Source organism: Leguminivora glycinivorella, chromosome 20 (genome assembly GCF_023078275.1).
Source record: "Leguminivora glycinivorella isolate SPB_JAAS2020 chromosome 20, LegGlyc_1.1, whole genome shotgun sequence".
Classification (NCBI taxonomy): domain Eukaryota; kingdom Metazoa; phylum Arthropoda; class Insecta; order Lepidoptera; family Tortricidae; genus Leguminivora; species Leguminivora glycinivorella.
In genome coordinates, this window is record NC_062990.1 from 14,587,770 (window position 1) to 14,607,306 (window position 19,537).

The 19,537-nt window shown below is 36.5% G+C and overlaps 2 protein-coding genes across 4 annotated transcripts in view; one reads left to right on the forward strand and one right to left on the reverse strand.

Annotated features, from left to right (window-relative positions):
- Window positions 1–19,537, reverse strand: part of LOC125237073 (nephrin) — a 457,494-nt gene that overhangs the window by 232,615 nt on the left and 205,342 nt on the right. The gene's annotated exons all lie outside the window — the stretch shown is intronic.
- LOC125237074 lies at window positions 894–5,405 on the forward strand. The gene is made up of 2 exons (XM_048144027.1): window positions 894–2,169; window positions 3,975–5,405. Exon 1 carries the CDS (start codon window positions 935–937, stop codon window positions 2,159–2,161), a length of 1,227 nt encoding a protein of 408 aa, XP_047999984.1. The 5' UTR covers window positions 894–934; the 3' UTR covers window positions 2,162–2,169; window positions 3,975–5,405.

Consider the following 19,537-nt stretch of genomic DNA (forward strand, 5'->3'; position numbering starts at 1 on the left):
ATAAGCCAATTTTATGTCTTCACTTCAGTTCAAATTAAAAAAATAGAAAGTTCGATGAAAATTGTTGATTCTAACTTATCACGATACCAGTGCGAAAAAGAGGAAATTCGAAAAGATGGCTATAAATTATAACATCACTGAATGGAAGAAATCCCTCTTGGTACTTTTGTCGTATAGCGTGATTTAGTATACACCGTATTTTTATTGAATTCCGTTATTTTCGGCATATAGTTAGGTCCATTATAGGAAACAGAAGGCCCTGCCTGAGTCTGTGTTTCAGCATGAGTACAATCCAGGTCTCTTTAAAGCCAGATTAAATAGGTATTGTAAGAGAGTCGAGTCATAATTGACGCGTGATGGAAATTCCTTTTTGAGCTTGTCATATATGTCATCAAGGGATGCAAAGTTGTTGAAATTTGCTTTGTAAAATTGCAAAGCTGGTCCGCTTAAATATGCCGCAATTGCATACTTATTTTGTTCCTCCTTATATTTTTTTACTTGAGAAACAATTTTGTACTGGATGATGAAATCTTCAACGTCCGTTGTTCCGTTGAATTTTTCCAATTCCATGTTAATGTCTATTTTGCACAGCTATGTTCTAACTACTGAATGGGTGACACTGAATATTAGATAATAAGAATTATGTTTCGCAGCTTCATTCTTTGCGATTTATTGTTTACATATTGTAGTAGTGCCCCCACGCATTAGCCTTGCACGGTAGTTTAAAGTTTTTTTTTTTTTTTTTTTTTTTTTTTTTTTTTAATACCGCCGGTAACTTGTTTGACCGTCGTGGATCCGGATCCAGTCGTTCCCCACTCCGACACCCCACTCCGCCATTGCAGTCAGGCGGGTTGCCAGTACCCGTGGCTTCATTCTGTGTTTCCGTGCTCAGGCCTTCGCACGTTTCTGTAGTCTGCTGTAAATAACTGAAGAAATGGAAAGAAGAAAACGAAGTTATGGATCTTCGGAGCATCGACCAGATAAAAAGCTGAGGCGTCGTATAATTTACTCCTCTTCTGAAGATGAAGACGAAATAAAGTCATTCCAAGAACCACGTGTTGATTCGTCGTCACGTGTTGCGACCACGCGCGACATTTCTTCGCCGCGAGTGCGGCAAAAAACTCCACCAGCCAACACACGTGGCAATGGTGCGTCGCGTGTGCGACTTAATTCAACAAATAATGTTGCGTCACCACCAAGCAGGAGTTCAAGACCTCGCAGAAGAGTCTTATCGCCAATCGTCATCGTACGTCAGGAACCGTCACCAACATCATCGATAGCATCGTCGCCAGAACGTCCAGCTCCGGCGCAAGCAGCGCTTGCTGAAACTGAGCTAAAGGATTCAGAAGAGCTCGATGAAGAAACTCTTCAGCTATTAGGAAATGCTCCTAAGGTAGACACTCCTCTTGGACCAGCGATTCATAAGGACATAGCCAGTCGATGGCAAGATATTCTGAGTAAAGGTCTACCAAAAGATCAAAAAGATAAGCTTTTAGAGGAGTATTTGGTTCCCAGCAACTGCGATCTCCTGCAGGCCCCGGCTCTGAACCCGGAAGCAAAAGTACCTTTAAATGAGGTAATGATACGTCGTGACGTGTCCCTAATGCATAAGCAAAGGCAAATTGGACTGGCATTGTCAGCTTTAGCTACTACGATGGAAATGGTCGTTTTAAACGAAACGTCTAAGACAAAGCTGCTTAAACCTTTAAGTGACGCATGCCGGATTTTGTGTGACAGTCATTACATGGAAACAAAAACACGAAGAAGTTTAATATTATCTTCGATAAACACCGACCTTAAAGAAACTTTAACGGAGGTTCCACGAGACAGCAATTTTCTATTTGGAGAAAACGTCAGTGAAAAAGTCAAGACTGCAAAGAATATTCAGAGGTCTGGTGAAGTTTTAAAACAGCCACGGAAATTCTCCAAAAATAATTTTTTGGCGAAACAAAATAAAAACCGACCAAATTTCAAGCCGGTTCACCGCAAGACGGACAACAAGTGGAACAGCGCAGACGGCGTCGACTCGAGACCAGCACGAGCGCCGCCAGCTCCTCGCCAGACGTACAGCGCGTCGCGGAACCGGAGCTACCGCGAGTATCGCGAGCGCGACCAGCGCGACCGCTCTCCGCCGCCGCGCAGACCTTACTACCGGAGATGAACACACAGGTACCATACGCTGGTAGACTAAAATATTTTTACTCTAACTGGAAAAACATAACAAATGATCCCACTATTTTGTCTTGGATTAATGGCTATAAAATACCATTCGTTGCAACTCCGTATCGTAGAGATAGTCCATGTGTTTATCCACAGTCAGAACAAGAACATATTGAATTTTCTAAATCAATTAAAACTTTGTTGAATATAGGTGCTATCTCAGAATGTGTTCATGAACTTGGCGAATTTGTATCCAGTATATTTTTAGTACCTAAACCGAATGGCGAGAAACGATTTATCCTAAATTTAAAATGTTTAAATAAATTTATAAATACAAAACATTTTAAAATGGAAGATTACCGAACGGCATCCAAAATTATAACTAATGATTGTTACATGGCATCTATAGACCTAAAAGATGCATATTTTTTAGTACCCATGCACAACTCTCACAAAAAGTACTTACGGTTTAAATACAATAACATATTGTACGAATTTAACTGTCTCGCGTTCGGTTTGTGTACAGCACCGTATGTTTTCACGAAATTACTCAAACCAGTAATGGAGTCATTAAGATCACAACATTTCATCTCAGTTGTGTACCTAGATGATATTTTTTGTGTGGGTAGGAGTTACTCTGAATGTAGTGACAATGTAAACACAACAAAAAGTCTTTTAGAAAACCTAGGTTTTATAATCAACACAAGTAAAAGCCGTTTGGCTCCAAAAACAAAATGTACGTTTTTAGGTTTTGATTTTGATTCCAAAAATATGAAAATGGTTCTTCCAGATCATAAAAAGATTAAAATTAAAGAAAAAATTTCAACTTTCCTTCATTTACGCAAATGCAAATTACGTGAATTCGCAAGGTTTTTGGGTCTTCTTGTATCAGCTTGTCCAGCTATACAATATTCTTGGTTATATACCAAAGAATTTGAACGTTTCAAATACCAATGTTTATTAGAAAACCCTAGTTACGAACAATTTATAAAACTACCCGATGTTTTGAGAAGCGATATGTTGTGGTGGCTAAAAAATATTGAACTAGGTTTTACTTCATTAGGTTCCATTCGTTATGACATAGAGATTTTCTCAGATGCCTCCCTAACAGGTTGGGGCGCATATTGTAATTCTGAAGAATGTTTTGGATACTGGAGAGAGGATGAAAGAAACCTGCACATAAATGAACTCGAGCTAAAAGCAGCTTTTTTAGCCCTCAAATGTTTCGTTTCTCATAAACATGATAAAAAGGTTTTGTTAAGATCGGATAATATGACTACTATTTCATGTATAAACAGAATGGGTAGCATACAGTACAGGCATCTGAATTCTATATCGAACGAAATTTGGAAATGGTGTGAACATCGTAAAATTACTTTATTTGCGTCTTACATAAATACAAAGTCCAACAATGAAGCTGACTCACTTTCACGGAAGAAATTCCGTGATACGGAATGGGAGTTAAATAACGTTGCATTTAATAAAATTACACGTTATTTTGGTATTCCTGATATTGACTTATTTGCCAGTCGTTGTAATGCCAAATGTTCCACATATGTTACATGGAAAAACGATCCCGATGCATATGCAGTGGATGCGTTTACAATATCATGGAAAGATACCTACTTCTATGCTTTTCCACCATTTTCATTACTTGTTAAAACTATGCAAAAAATCATAAGTGACAATGCTGAGGGCATTGTTGTTGCCCCATACTGGCCCACACAACCCTGGTTTCCAATATTCCAAAAGTTAATTATTTCAGATCCATTGATTTTTGAACCTGACATCAACTTGCTTGTTTCTCCTTTCAGAAACCATCACAATCTACACAAGACTCTAAAATTGGTAGCCGCGAGGCTTTCCGGAAAGTACTACTGAATAAGTCACTGTCACCACGATCTATTGAAATTATATTAGCATCATTAACTAACTCGACATATAAGCAATACGATGGCTGTATAAAAAATTGGATATGTTTTTGTAATAAACACAATTATAATTATACATCTGCGTCAGTATCAGTTGTAATAGATTTTCTCACCGAAATATTCGATAAAGGGGCAAAATATGGTACAATCAACTCCTACAAGTCTGCATTGTCACTTATATTGGATAATAAACTTGATAATAATCAAATCAAACGCTTTATGAAAGGAGTTTTCAAATTGAGACCCACAAACCCTAAGTATAACATAACATGGGACCCTAATATCGTTCTGTCGCATTTAGCAAGTAAAGGGCCTAATGCAGATCTCGATTTAAAAACTCTTTCCAAAAAGACTCTAACTCTGTTGGCTCTGGTTACTGCGCATCGTGTCCAAACGTTTTCCCTTATAAAACTGTGTAATATTAATATACAGTCTGGTAATCAAATTCTGATAAAGATACCAGATATTATTAAAACTTCTAATGTTAATAACTTACAACCAATTTTAAGATTGCCTTATTTTGATCCACGCCCAGATATTTGCCCTGCAAGATGTTTAGAGACCTATATAAATAAAACACAAACACTTCGTAATAATGACTATTTATTTATAAGCACAAAGCAGCCGCATTCCAAAGTAACGTCACAAACACTTAGTCGTTGGATCAAAGACACACTTAGTGAAAGCGGAATAGACACTTGTATTTTCAGTGCTCACAGCACAAGGCACGCAGCATCTTCCACCGCCAACAGACTTGGAGTCAACATTGACTTGATTCGTAAAACAGCTGGCTGGACTGATTCCTCCTCTGTGTTTGCAAGATTTTATAATAAAGAAATTGTCACCGATGCCAATCAATTCGCAGAATCGATTCTTTCTTCTGCGAGATAAATGTAACCTGAAATTAAAATAAATAGTAAATATTTGTACTTTTCTGATTATGCATTGTTTTGAATACATAAAGTTCAATTATAAACTTATGATTTGATATACTTGCCTTATTTTGAAACACCCTCTGCACATTTTATTTTTGCTCTGAACATCCTACAATATGTAAACAATAAATCGCAAAGAATGAAGCTGCGAAACATAATTAAAAATCAAACGAACTTACCAAGTGAAGTTCGATGATAATTATGTGAGCAGCTTCATTCGACGCGATTTACACACACCCTCCCGTTATACATGAAAAATCAAATGTATACATACCCACCCCAATTTATATTAAAATGTGCAGTGTTCCTACATGTAAAATTTAAACGAAATGAAGCCACGGGTACTGGCAACCCGCCTGACTGCAATGGCGGAGTGGGGTGTCGGAGTGGGGAACGACTGGATCCGGATCCACGACGGTCAAACAAGTTACCGGCGGTATTAAAAAAAAAAAAAAAAAAAAAAACTTTAAACTACCGTGCAAGGCTAATGCGTGGGGGCACTACTACAATATGTAAACAATAAATCGCGTCGAATGAAGCTGCTCACATAATTATCATCGAACTTCACTTGGTAAGTTCGTTTGATTTTTAAATATATCACCCGGAATAGCTCTTCGTATCGGCGACGATGGTCACTTTGTTTTCCTTCTTCTTAAAGCGCGTTTGGCTTATCGCTTGGCATGCGCTTCCTCGCGCTGTGAGGTCGGGGTTCGTTGTCTGAAAACTCTGAAACCGAAACTAGGGGAAACTTTCAGACGTTAGTGCCTCCACCATGTAAGAGAGTCGGCCTATCAGTGGAGAGCATCCAAACATTTAAACAACGCTTTGAATCAATATTTTTTTATATTTTAGGAGCTAAGTACAACCGTTCACTCTCAATCGCTGCTTCTATATGAATGCCCCATTGAAGTGTCTGTTTTCCTTGACGTTCTTATACTGTTCCAATTTTAAATCAGGGACTGCCAGTCAGCGACCATGACTGCTGTAAAAGGTTTCATTCTGAATGCGAAACCTCTTACAGTATTATGAGATACGCGGTACGATTATGAGATATGAGGTAAGCGTTCTCTACCGTAGACCGCATCATCACTTACCATCAGGTGTGATCGTGGTCAAACGTCTACCTATTCATACTAAAAAAAGAACAGAATAGCATAGTTAGTTTTCTTTAGTAACTTTTTCTGAAAAACACTAAAATACTATACACCTGAGATACTACATTAATTGCTGTTAAGGAACGGGCTTTGTGTATTCGATATGAGATTAACGTGTCAAAACCTTAGTGTGAGTTAATTGTAAAGCCCATTTCTCAACAGCAATTGATGTAACATTTATCGCAGGAGTATGGTTTTTTTTTAGAAAAAATACGAAATTAAGAAAACAATGCCATTCTGTTTCCTATAATGGACCGAACTATATGCCGGAGTTAACGGAATTCAATAAAAACACGGTATATACGGCCTTTTATAGTTTCTACATGACAAGACATGTTCTACCTACCTAATTTTCGAACTAATACGTGTTCTTTATCTATCTCTTCTATGTTTTATAAAGTCACGAGACAAATCTTTAATTATCTGTGGTAAGGTAAAATAAGATAAAACAAGATTTGGGGCAAGAGTAACACTTGTAGTCAGTTTTCAGACTGCTGGTGTTGCTTCAAGTAAAATAAACTATGATAATATTACCACCCCACCGTACAAGAATCTATAAATAAAAAAAAATAAAAAACACAAAACAAAGGAAAACTTGTCATCAGTACAAAAGCTTATCTCTTTAAGGATTATGTGATACATTTTTAGTAAAAGCAAACATGAATACACAAGATACATACATGATCCTTCTTTTAATATATCTTGAAAACATTTTCTTTGCCTTATTGAGGGTATGTCTCAAGGGACAGAAATCAATTTCCTTTAAGTATTTGCAAAGATCTTTTTGTTTAACTATATTATTTTACTGGGTTTGATATCCGACAAAAGGGTTATGTTTTTAGGTGGATACATATATTTATTTTTTATCTGTATCTTGTGATATTTTACTAGGCTTGTGTCCACAGATGTCATATATACCATAGATCAAGCAAACGTATCTACTTAGCGTGTCAAATGAACTCAGTGAAATCCACTGAGTTGTCCGTCTTTACTCGCAGCTTGCAGCTTTCGGGCGTCAATTTTTGTAAGTTGAAGTCAACCAAAACATAAAAAATGCCTCGTTACGTGATATTCAATTGCAACAACACAAAAATTATGAACAATCAAGAGCCTGAGACATATTTAAAATTACAGGCAAGAATCAACTTCAGTACAAAATTTGACACGCTCGGCCCCTATACAAATATATGAATTTGTTTCTTCTATCTAAATTAAGTTCTGTGCTTGTGTCGTTCACGAACTATGAACTGTTAGGAATAAAATCCCATCAATGACCGAAATGAACTGAATCTTTCCGTGGTCTGAGAATCGGTCTTTGCTCATTAAGTTTAGTATAGGATATGCGAGCGCGAGCGGTATGGATCGAGAACGAATGTGTGACTGCGCCGACCGAGAGCGAGAGCTACTTAGCAGAGCAACAAAAAAAGTCAAGTTTTCATATTAAACTTCGGTTACTTACAACCTTTCGGCCCGGAATGTTACTATCTGTGGACTATTCGTATCATTTTGACACTATTCGGTCCCATTCGTTCTGATCTTTCCGACCGCAGTGGTCGCTGGTCTGGCTGAACTAAATGAGCAAAAGACCTAAAAGAGCGAACTAGTTCGTGGGAGCGATTGAACGAGATCGGAGCGCTCCGATCAACGAACGAAACGGCACAAGCCTATATTTTACCTATAATAACTTTTGAATGTATTGTAACATAACGATAGCGAAAAAGTCTAATTTACAAACACCAAAATTTTAACACCACTTTCACCTCCTACGTTTTTTAAACTGTTATTTTTATTAAATAGGTATTCAGAATTTTCAACGTCTCATATTTAAAATTACAAATCAAAATTTTTATACGACATTTGGATTTTAAAAACAAAGATACCTAAATTTTTTATCTTTGTATGGAGATTCGACCGATCCGCGCGGCCCGGCTCATACAAAAGTGAAAATTTTTTTTGCGAAAAAAAAAAATTTTCTTCTACTTTTTCCTGATAAGAATACGATACTGAGTACGCCCTTAAACGGATCACCACCATTTTTGTTACACTCTGTATATTATTGACTATATAAACTGACCAACGTTTCAGGGACGGCGTTGTCCCTGTGGTCTCGGAGAAGACTGGCTTGAAAATCACCGAAACCACGGGACAACGCCGTCCCTGAAACGTTGGAGGTCAGTTTAATATGTAGTCATTCGCAATTAAGTCCCGATTTTTAAAATAATTATGTGTAATAATCGTGAAAGGTTAAATAATTTGAAATCAATAGACTTTTTAGATTTGTAAAAATATATAAATATTTTTTTTAAGTATCGAATTTTAAATAACATTAAAATAACTAACAATCTATTGAACTTCATTATTAATAATAATCAAATCTTTCACTCTCCCTACTTCCTCCCATACTTCACATCGATCAATATCCGCAATATTCATTACCATACTTCCAACTTCCCCCAACCAACTTTACCCAGCATCCCCATTCCTAACAAATCTCGGCATCTAAGCACCTGCTTATACCTTCCATTTCTCCTAACACACTCATAAACATATTTTTCCTCCCCGGACTTAATTCCCTACACCAACAATTTGAAAAAGTCTTAAGTAACATTTCCCTACACCAGTAATGTTAGAAAGTAATATAGAAAATGTGGCTTTATCGATCACTGAATCCGAATACAGAACTTACTATAAAAATTTCGATAGGAGGCAAACGAACAGGTCGCCTGATAAGCGATCACTGCTACACATGGACACCCGAAACACCAGAAGGTGCGTTGCTGGGTTTTAAGATGGGTGTACGCGTTCTTGGCCCCGACGGAAGATCAGCGTTGGCCCTCCCAGGCTAACACCATGCTGAGTCGGGACCATTTCGTGGCAATTATTATGTATGTACCTATATTTTTGTGTTGTGTAAATAATTTCTGTTTTCACTTGTCACGAATAAATGATTTCTATTCTATTCTATTCTATTCTATTCTATTCTATTCTTGAAGGTCGTATTGAAGGGGAAATGTGGCGCTATCAATAATATAAGAATTCCCTAAACCAATATTCTGAAAAACGTCTTCAGCAACGATTCAAATATAAGAACGAAGAGGAATACAGCACTAAGTTATGTGAAACCAATGGTTTGAAATATTGTAATAAACTAAATGTAAATACGCACGTAATTTTAAATTACCAATAAATTATTATGAATTATGAATTATTATTATGAATTAATTATGAATTATGTGGTGTTAATAAGCCCATCTATAATAATAAAAGATCTTAAGTACCCAAATTTTTATATTGTATATTGAATACGAAATCAGAAAAAGCGATACTGAAATAAAATCCTGAGCATTGCTTTAGTTTTATACAGATATTATACTCAATAGGTTAAAATAACTAAAATACCACTGCAACAGTACCAAATTGTCACATTTTGGAAGTCAAAATGAAGTGCTAGACAATTTGTATGAAAGTGTGGCGTTATCCAATACAGAAGCAGAATATACAGCCAATTCCAAGTACCTTCGTCGTCTTGCATCTCTGTCTACTAGTGTGTTTATACAAAAAGTCTGACAGGGAGGCAATATGTCGATTCGCGGTAGGCCCTCAGAATATACGAGCCAATATAACTTTGGGAGATAAATTTCACAACTTTTACGAATAGCGCTAGGGACTGCGGAGATTTGACACTAACTTCGGGCATTGGTGTGTGCAGGTAAATTAATGATGTAGGGAGAGAATTGAAGGGAACTGAATAGTGTTGATAATGTAGAAAAGATACTTTTGCTCTTGATTCTACCAAGCTTTTATTCAACTTACCTAGTTAGTATGTTAGTTTGGGTCAAAACGTAAAAGTTAAATTGAACCCACTTCCCGGTTTTCGAATGAGCTGAAATTTTGCGCACATATGTATAACACGTGACAATGCAATATTATGGTATCATGGAGGCTGACCTGATGATGGAGCAGAAAGGTCATAGGAACTCTGTTATGAAACGTCGTATCCCCATCGAGTAAGGGGTTTTTAGTAACGTCTCAGAGAGCAGTAGATGACTATTGAAAGAAAGGTACAGTCCGCGAAAAAGGCTTGTGCCAAAAATGTTTTTTTTTTTTGCAAAAAAACTTATTGAATTATAATAATAATTGTAAAGGAGACTACTCATATGGATTCTGGAGCACTATTAAAATGACTTTCTGGTGCATTTAGATTTGGATATAGATGCCTAAATAAAATACAAGAACCGAATAGGGAGATAATTACTAACTTACAATGAAATACTATTTGCACGCGATTTAGTCTGCGTGGAACACAGTGCTTCTCCTTAGTAATCTAATTTCGGAGTTAAATCCAGATACTTTGCCAAGATAAAAGCTAGCTTATGTCCTTCGACGAGACTATTGCTATTTCTGCTTTAAATTGTAATTAAATCAGTTCAGTTATTTAAGATTAAAGAGGTAACACATAGACAGGCATATTTTTATACTATTAGCCTAGATGCATCAATGGTTGTCAAACGATTTCCAGTGTACCCAAACTTGGACCAGCCAAATGCCAGCCATATCTCGCTTTCCATTTGGCTTTGAGCTCCCGATGAGATTTTAATTGATTTCCTCGTATAATTGCCACCATTACGCGGAATGAGAATCGATGAAACTTTGAGAGTCGCTGTTATGTAAGCGATCCGGTTATCTTCGAATGTATAGTTGCTTGTAATGTTTTCGGATAGCAAAAACTATATCAAGAAAAAAAAATACAAAAGTTGATTATTGAAAATCAGCGTCTTGGCTTGCCGTGGTAATATGCACAGTGGAATCTCATTTAGCATCTAGTTTGTGTTGTATATGTATATATCTATGTTATATTTGTCCTATTTGATTTTAAATAAAGTGTATCCTATTCTATGTGAATTTATAATAATTTCTGTAGAGTGAGATCCATTTGGAAAATTTACTAAATTATGTTATAGCTCTCAAAAATTGGTTAAGATGTTAGGTATAGTTCATAAATTATACTTAATATTCTTTATTACACAGCTCGTACAAAGATTTGTAACATAAATAAAAAAACATATCTACAGATAGCAGAATTTTTCACAAGATGTAGGAGGAAAATTAGTGGTCAAGTTGCCGGACATAACTTTAAAAAAGCTAAACTAAAGTACCAAAGAGAGTGACTAGAGACCCAATTAAAATTTTGAAAAACCCCCGACTGCGACGTACTGGACCGACCGATTTTCATGAAACATGGCTAAGAACACTCCCGACTAACTCAGCTTTCAGACAAAAAAAAAACTAAATCTAAATCGGTTCATCCGTTCGGGAGCTACGATGCCACAGACAGACACACAAACATGCAGACAAACAGACAGACAGACAGACCGATAGACAGACAGATAGACAGACAGACAGATAGACCGACAGACAGACAGACAGACACGTCAAACTTATACGTTTAACTTGACGACCGGTCTGGCTCAGTCGGTAGTGACCCTGCCTGCTAAGCCGCGGTCCTGGGTTCGAATCCCGGTAAGGGCATTTATTTGTGTGATGAGTACAGATATTTGTTCCTGAGTCATGGATGTTATCTATGTATATAAGTATGTATTTATCTATTTAAGTATGTATATGGTCGCTTAGCACTCATAGTACAAGCTTTGCTTAGTTTGGGGCTAAGTTGATCTGTGTAAGGTGTCCCCAATATTTATTTATTTATTTATTTTATTTATAATACCCCGTTGTTTTTGCGTCAGGGGTTTCTTCCAGGCAATCTTAAGCTATCGCAATGCGTACTTGAATTGAAGTTGAAACTGCCTCACGTAATGAAATCCCCATATCCAGGAGTTTGCTTATTAAAGGCATTTGAAGCAGTAAGCAAACTCCATGGCCTATTGGTCGTTAATGTTTGCTCAACCTCAATGCAATGCTCAACGTATTTCCGTTTGCCAAATACTGGGATTTAGAACCTGATGCGTATTATCGTATTTGGCTTTGAAGACCCCTGGGGTCCAAAATTTCACCCGTTTTCCTCCCGTGGGTATCGTAGAAGTCGACTAGATGGACTAGCAACCCGGCATTGCAACATCAAAATTTCGTTTTCTTTCAACTCCCTAATTGCTTAAAGTGGCACTGAAACTTGAGCAAATTCATGCGCTCTTCCTACCCCTTTTGGGAATACATGCGTGAGTTTATGAATGTATATTATACAAGTATATTCTTTTAGGATATCACACCTCGCAGATTTGCCATATATCTATGGGAGAGTAAAGTTTTATAGCGGAGTTGGTACTATAATAATATAAAAAGTTGTTCGGTATGACCTTTATAAGTAATCCTATAAATTATTATACATTACTAAATAAATACTTAACGCACGAAGTCACAGGAAAAGACTAGTCTTTGATAAAAATGAGATAACGGATAAAATATTTTCGCAACGTTTCAAAACGGCTGTGACGGAACCCAAATTGAATTTGGATCTCGGACAACTTCATATTTATCAAATTCTGAGCAAATAAGTCAAACGTCAATACTTCGTGACTTGCACACAAAATATTAAATTACAGAAGTTGATCTCCGATATTCGATATTTATCTCAAATCTTATAATTATTAAATGTTCATCAAAACATAAAGGCGCGGGTAGAGCACATGAAACTATTCAAGTTTCTGTGCCACTCTTTGCAAGTAAGGGGTTGAAAGAAAACCAAACTGTGACATTGCAGTGACAAATTGCCAGCCTCTCGCTTACGCCACAATTTAACCTATATCCCACTCAACTTCTACGACACCCACGGGAAGAAAAGGGGTGGTGAAATTCTTAACTCGTGGGCCTCGGGGCTTTTTTTATATTGGTAAGTTACACACCTGTTATACACCTGACTAGAACCCATTTTGATGGCAACCTCCTCCACAAGAGTTAAGACCACTAACTAATTGAGACTAACAGATTTTTAGAAAAATCACTGAGATTTGATCTCAAAAAGGGCCTATTTATGCAAATTTTCGATGATAGTTCCAAATGGTAGAGAATGCCTTAAGGCATTAAGTTCGCCATTTATACACTTTTTGAAAAATTGAAGAAGAATTAGTTAAATCCCTTGCTTCCAGATACTAAATTGTGACAAAACGTCAAGAAAAGGGGCCGATTTTTGAGTCTCCCGGCGTTCGGATTCAGAAAATTGTCACTGAAAATAATAGCAATTCACCGTTTTCAACCGGTATTTTAGTGACAGTGAGGCTCAAAAATCGGCCCCCTGCTTATAATTCTCTGTGGCATTTCCCGCTGTTTGCGATTCCCGTCCCGTCCCGCGAGTTATTTGGCCAGGTATTTTGCGTTAATAAAATGTGAACGTTTAGAATTTTAAGTCCGTATCTGTACTGTGCCAGCAAAACATGTTTTGAAGAGTTTCACGGTAGGCTTACAGAAAATGAGATATTAATGCGAATTTATAAGAACAGGAAAATCTCTGTTTTGTACATTTTATCAAAGACATATATAACTCCGTATAGACAGATAAAGTCTAAGAAAAAAACGTACCTCAGTACCATACAGAAAAAGGTAAATGGCATTATACCTTTGGGGTACGCTCAGCTAGATGGCGCTAATATTAATATTTGACATTTTAAAACATATCAAGCTAAGAATATGGGCCAAATTGTCTAAACTGAGGTTCAAAAGTTTTACGCCTGTGTCAAGAGATGGCAGTCTATGCACTGTGATTACACATTTTACTTCGACAGTAACTCTCTATGATACTCGTTCCTCTTTGATTTTATGTAGACATGAGCAGGGTATTTTTTAGATCAAGAGTGAATAGACATCTTTTAAGTAATAGTATGTTATTTAATTCATTTAGCCAGATTTCGAAACCGACGAGCGTGTATGAGAAACGTTATGAAAGTGTGTGAAGCGAAAGTGGTTTGTCAGGATCGTAGTAAATGGAAATCCGTGATCTCTGCCTACCCCTCTGGGAAACAGGCGTAATTGTATGTATGTATGTTAGCCAGATTTTGTGCTTTTTATTTGATTAAAAAAGAATTTATAGTCATTTTATCACGTTCTAAAGAACAAATATAACCCTTAACCACCTACCTCCCGTCTCACAGACACCTTCAAACTTAAAAATTTTAATATACCTAAAAGCGGGCGGCCGAGGAACGTCTCTGTCCTTGTACCTTCCCCCCACCTGCCTCAGTGCCGCGTCGCCGCTCGCCGAGGTCAGTCGTGCACGCGTTTAGATTTGGTGAGTACATCTTTGCCGCCAACCGTCCGTGAGACGGGTGGTAGGAGACTATGTAATTTTTCTTAGGGGTCCAGGAGACGGGTGGTAGGAGGTTACGTAATTATGGATTCTTATTTTCGTCACAACCGATTGATCTAGTAGTGCTGAAGAACGGTTGGAAACACGAAAAACCTGCTCTACTTGCGACCCGACGAAAAAACGCAGAACCCAATACATGTGCTTCGAATGCAAAAAACCAATTTTCCTTGAATGCTCCCACAAATTGTGCATTCACTGCCGCGAAAGACAGTAACAAGGTGGCCTGCAATTTTATTAAAATATTAGAATTTTCATTGTGATAACGTATTAATTAGTTTGGTTAATTAGTCAATAACAAAAAATAATTAGTTAGAGTTTAATAAAAAGTGATTTTTTAAGTTGATCTCATGTTCCAAAGAACTTAAAGTTTTAAGACTGAAATTAAGGGCTGTTGATCATGATATTAGAAGAAATATGTTATGTTAATTATTTTTAATAATATTATTACATAAATAAATAATTGGACTTGTATATATTGTTGTTTTTATTACAAATAACCTATATGATCCATAATATTTAATATATAAGGGCGATATTACGTACCCGTCCACGAGACGGGAGGTAGGAGGTTGTGTGAGTCAAATAGTAGGTAGGTAGTTAAGGGATAAATATGGCGCAGTCGCTAGGATATAAACTATAAGCACCGCATTATTGTTGATTTTATAGATATTTTGAGATACACATGATGATTTAAAGATATTTTTTGTATTAACCAATTCAAGTATGTATGTATAGTTAAAATTAAGTTGAAACCCCTTTCTTTTTTTTCATTCTTAGTCTTGATACACAAACGCAAATATTAATTAAATTTACGTCAATAATCACGTCTCTATAGTTAAAATTTATTAAAATAATAAATTTCAACATAATCTTTTTTTTCTATCTCAGTCATGATATACAAATACAAACATTAATTAAATTTATTTATTTGATGCCTCTTGTTAATAAGATTTCCTCCAACAGTACCAATTTGTATATTCCCTTTATCCTCTCCAACCACATCATTACTGAACCTTAAACTACATAACTTCCCCCTTTGGGGTGGTAAGAAGGGGGAAGGGGGGGGGGCTAATGATAAACTGCAGAGATAGGCAAGCAATATATCTCGACGGAGGAATGAAAACAACGGAAAACGAAACCCTTATTAATGGTACAATTGGGTAGGGCTATGCCAAACGTATTGTTTCATTGGATTTGAAATTGGTTCGTTTTGTATTAAGTGGCACAAAAATCAAAGAGAGACTTATTTTTTTTTTGATATTTTTTTATCAATAACCATTTAAAAAAACCAAATCGGTTCATCCGTTCGGGAGCTACGATGCCACAGACAGACACATACACAGACAGACAAACAGAAAGACAGACAAACACACACACACAGACAGACACGTCAAACTTATAACACCCCGTCGTTTTTGCGTCGGGGGTTAAAAATTAAAGAACTAAAATCGTTTATTGAGGCAAAAACATTACAAGGATTAAAACAGTGGTTCCCAAACTAGGCGGAGCCTGTATCTTAAGGCTGCTTTCAAAAAAAACGTCAAAATAATGTAAAATTGATAGTTTTAGTCGGTGAAATACTACACTTTCCGTTATCCAATAGATTTATTTAATTCAAGTTCCAGTTAGAGCATCTTATTATCTTGATTTTTATAAGACTGGATTTTTGAAAACTAACTCACTAAATTAATTATGAATTTTTCTCTAATGCACGTTTAGAAAAACGCACGTATAGAGCTGAATCAGTCGATCTTATTTGTAAAATTTGGACAATTTTGAATATTAAAACGGGTAAATTTATAATTCGTATATCCTGTACCACAATCATTTCAGACTAGATTTTTATTTTAAGTTTTTGAAAAAGAGTAAAATAGCCTAAGGCGAATTCAATTTTTTTCAGAAATTACCTAAAATTAAGTGACAATTTCTTTGAAAATCTACATCACATCGAAGTAAGTTTTGTACTAAATTAATCTGCAACGTTTACTTAAATTGCTGTTATGCCTTAGTGATTATACATTGCTATTATTGATTTTTGCCAATTTTTTTGAAAACGAGCCTTCACCGGTACAATTATTACCACTTTTGGACATTTTCTCATATTTTGTTAGACCAAGTAGAAAAGTCCTATAATGTGATATATATTTATAAACTACTCGCAAAGCCCTTTAATTTGATACCACACACGGTATGATCGAGCGCTCGGTTGCGATTTCACTATTTTTAACACGAAAGCCCTCTTAAGAGAAATACTATAATTATAATCGTATATTATTACTAAAAAATGAGGATCGTATTCGATGCAAGCCTTTCGTGATTATCGGGTACACTTTCTCTTTTATTTTTTTAGAATTCTATATTTAAAAAAAAAAGACGTTTTAATAAGTATTTTGAATATTTTTCCGTAACTTATTGCGAATTTTGTATCCTGATTAATGCAGGGCTGTCACAATAGAACTGAAGTCGCACTGTTTTTGAATTTAAAGGTAATAATCTTAGAACGAGTTGAAAAAATCAGCAGCTACAAAATATGTCGTGTAAATTAGGTAGTCACTTAAACGCACTTTTTGAATAAAAATCTTCGAATTTTCTTGTGCTTTATGGCTCATGTCTCAATAATTTGACAAATGACTGTCGATTCGACAAAATTAAAAAAAAATCCATAAAAAAAATTACCGATCGTAGAAAACCAATTAATAAAGGTGACAACCCTAAACCTGGCATAGGGCTGCCCAGATCAGATCCTTTGTTTCAAAGTTATGTTACAATGCGCGAAATATGGTTATTGTTAAGGAATACTATCTTTATTATTTACTTCCAGTTTTGTGGCCTTGTGCTGAAAAATTTTATCATAATTACGAGTATGTTCGAAGGAAAGAAAATGTGTTTGTGCATAATATTGTAGTATAGAGGTATACTAGCTTTTGTCCCCTCCCCGCAGCTTCGCTCGCGCTAATTTCGAAAATTGCGGAATACTCCATACAAACTTCCCCCCCCCCCCCATATACGGGAAAAGTAGCCTATATCCACAGATGTCATATATACCATAGATCAAGCAAACGTATCTACTTAGCGTGTCAAATGAACTCAGTGAAATCGCAGCTTGCAGCTTTCGGGCGTCAATTTTTGTAAGTTGAAGTCAACCAAAACATAAAAAATGCCTCGTTACGTGATATTCAATTGCAACAACACAAAAATTATGAACAATGAAGAGCCTGAGACATATTTAAAATTACAGGCAAGAATCAACTTCAGTACAAAATTTGACACGCTCGGCCCCTATACAAATATATGAATTTGTTTCTTCTATCTAAATTAAGTTCTGTGCCTATATCTCTCTCCATCCCTTCAACTATCTCCACTTAAAAAAATCACGTCAAATGGTTAAAGACTAACACCCTTATTCATAAACGTACACTAAAGTTATCCAGCCGATAAAGTTCGTTTGTCCCTTTCTATCACACCAATACGTCGGAAAGGGACAAACGAACTTTATCGGCTTGATAACTTTAGTGTACGTTTATGAATAACGGGGTTAATAATGTAAAAGTACGAAGAATATTTAGAATAGAATAGAATAGAATAGAATAAATTTTATTCGTAAACACACAAAAGAGAAAAATATTACAAATAGGAACACATAAAAACGAGAAGGTGCCACGAAATGGTTTAACCTCAGCATATTGCTGGCGACTTCCAGCGCTGATCTTCCGGTTAAACCATTTAGTGAAAGTATACATTTTTAGGGTTCCGTAGTCAACTAAGAACCCTTATAGTTTCGCCATGTCTGTCTGTCCGTCCGTCCGTCCGTCCGTCCGTCCGTCCGTCCGCGGATAATCTCAGTAACCGTAAGCACTAGAAAGCTGAAATTTGGTACCAATATGTATATCAATCACGCCAACAAAGTGCAAAAATAAAAATGGAAAAAAATGTTTTATTAGGGTACCCCCCCTACACGTAAAGTGGGGGCTGATATTTTTTTTTATTCCAACCCCAATGTGTGATATATTGTTGGATAGGTATTTAAAAATGAATAAGGGTTTACTAAGATCGTTTTTTGATAATATTAATATTTTCGGAAATAATCGCTCCCAAAGGAAAAAAAAGTGCGTCCCCCCCCCTCTAACTTTTGAACCATATGTTTAAAAAATATGAAAAAAATCACAAAAGTAGAACTTTATAAAGACTTTCTAGGAAAATTGTTTTGAACTTGATAGGTTCAGTAGTTTTTGAGAAAAATACGAAAAACTACGGAACCCTACACTGAGCGTGGCCCGACACGCTCTTGGCCGGTTTCTAGTTACTTTTATGCTATCTAGCCAAAGGAAAACGTCAAAAAATCGTAGCACAGTAACGCTAGTTTCCAATTATAGATAACAATTTGAATATCCACGATCATAAACAGGCATGCATCCAGATTTGCAATGCAACTTGATAATACACCCAAGACTAAGACATAATACTTGTGGGGGCTATTTGGCTCGGAATAGCTATTAATATGAGCTCTCAAGACGGTGAGACCGCACTGGCCCCGTAGCCGAATGGCATTTCTCCGACGCCAAACGAAAGCGATACGCCGCTGGCTCTGTCGCGCCAATACGCAAGCGCGATAGAGATAGATATCTACTAGCGCTTCGTTTCGTGAGCGTTTCGTGAGCGATTGTGCCATTCGGCTAGCCACCCTGTATGTTATGTATTTATATATACGTAATACCTCTATACATATTATGTTGTAAGATGGTTTTTGGGGGTGAAATCATAGGTGAACAGAGTAACGGCACGATTCGAAATATATTAGTCGAATATTACATACTGATTTGACGACCGGTTTGGCTCAATCGGTAGTGACCCTGCCTGCTAAGCCGAGGTTCGAATCTTGGTAAGGGCATTTATTAGTGTGACGAGCATAGATCCTAGCATAGTTCCTGAGTCATGGATGTTTTATGTATATAAGTATTTGTATATTAATATATTATATATTATTGTCTGAGTACCTGCAGCACAAGCCTTCTTGAGGTTGCCGTGGAACTCAGTCATTGTGTA

Excerpts from the sequence above, each read along its gene's own strand:
- LOC125237074 (XM_048144027.1), top strand. The coding sequence starts at position 935 with ATGGAAAGAAGAAAACGAAGTTATGGATCTTCGGAGCATCGACCAGAT.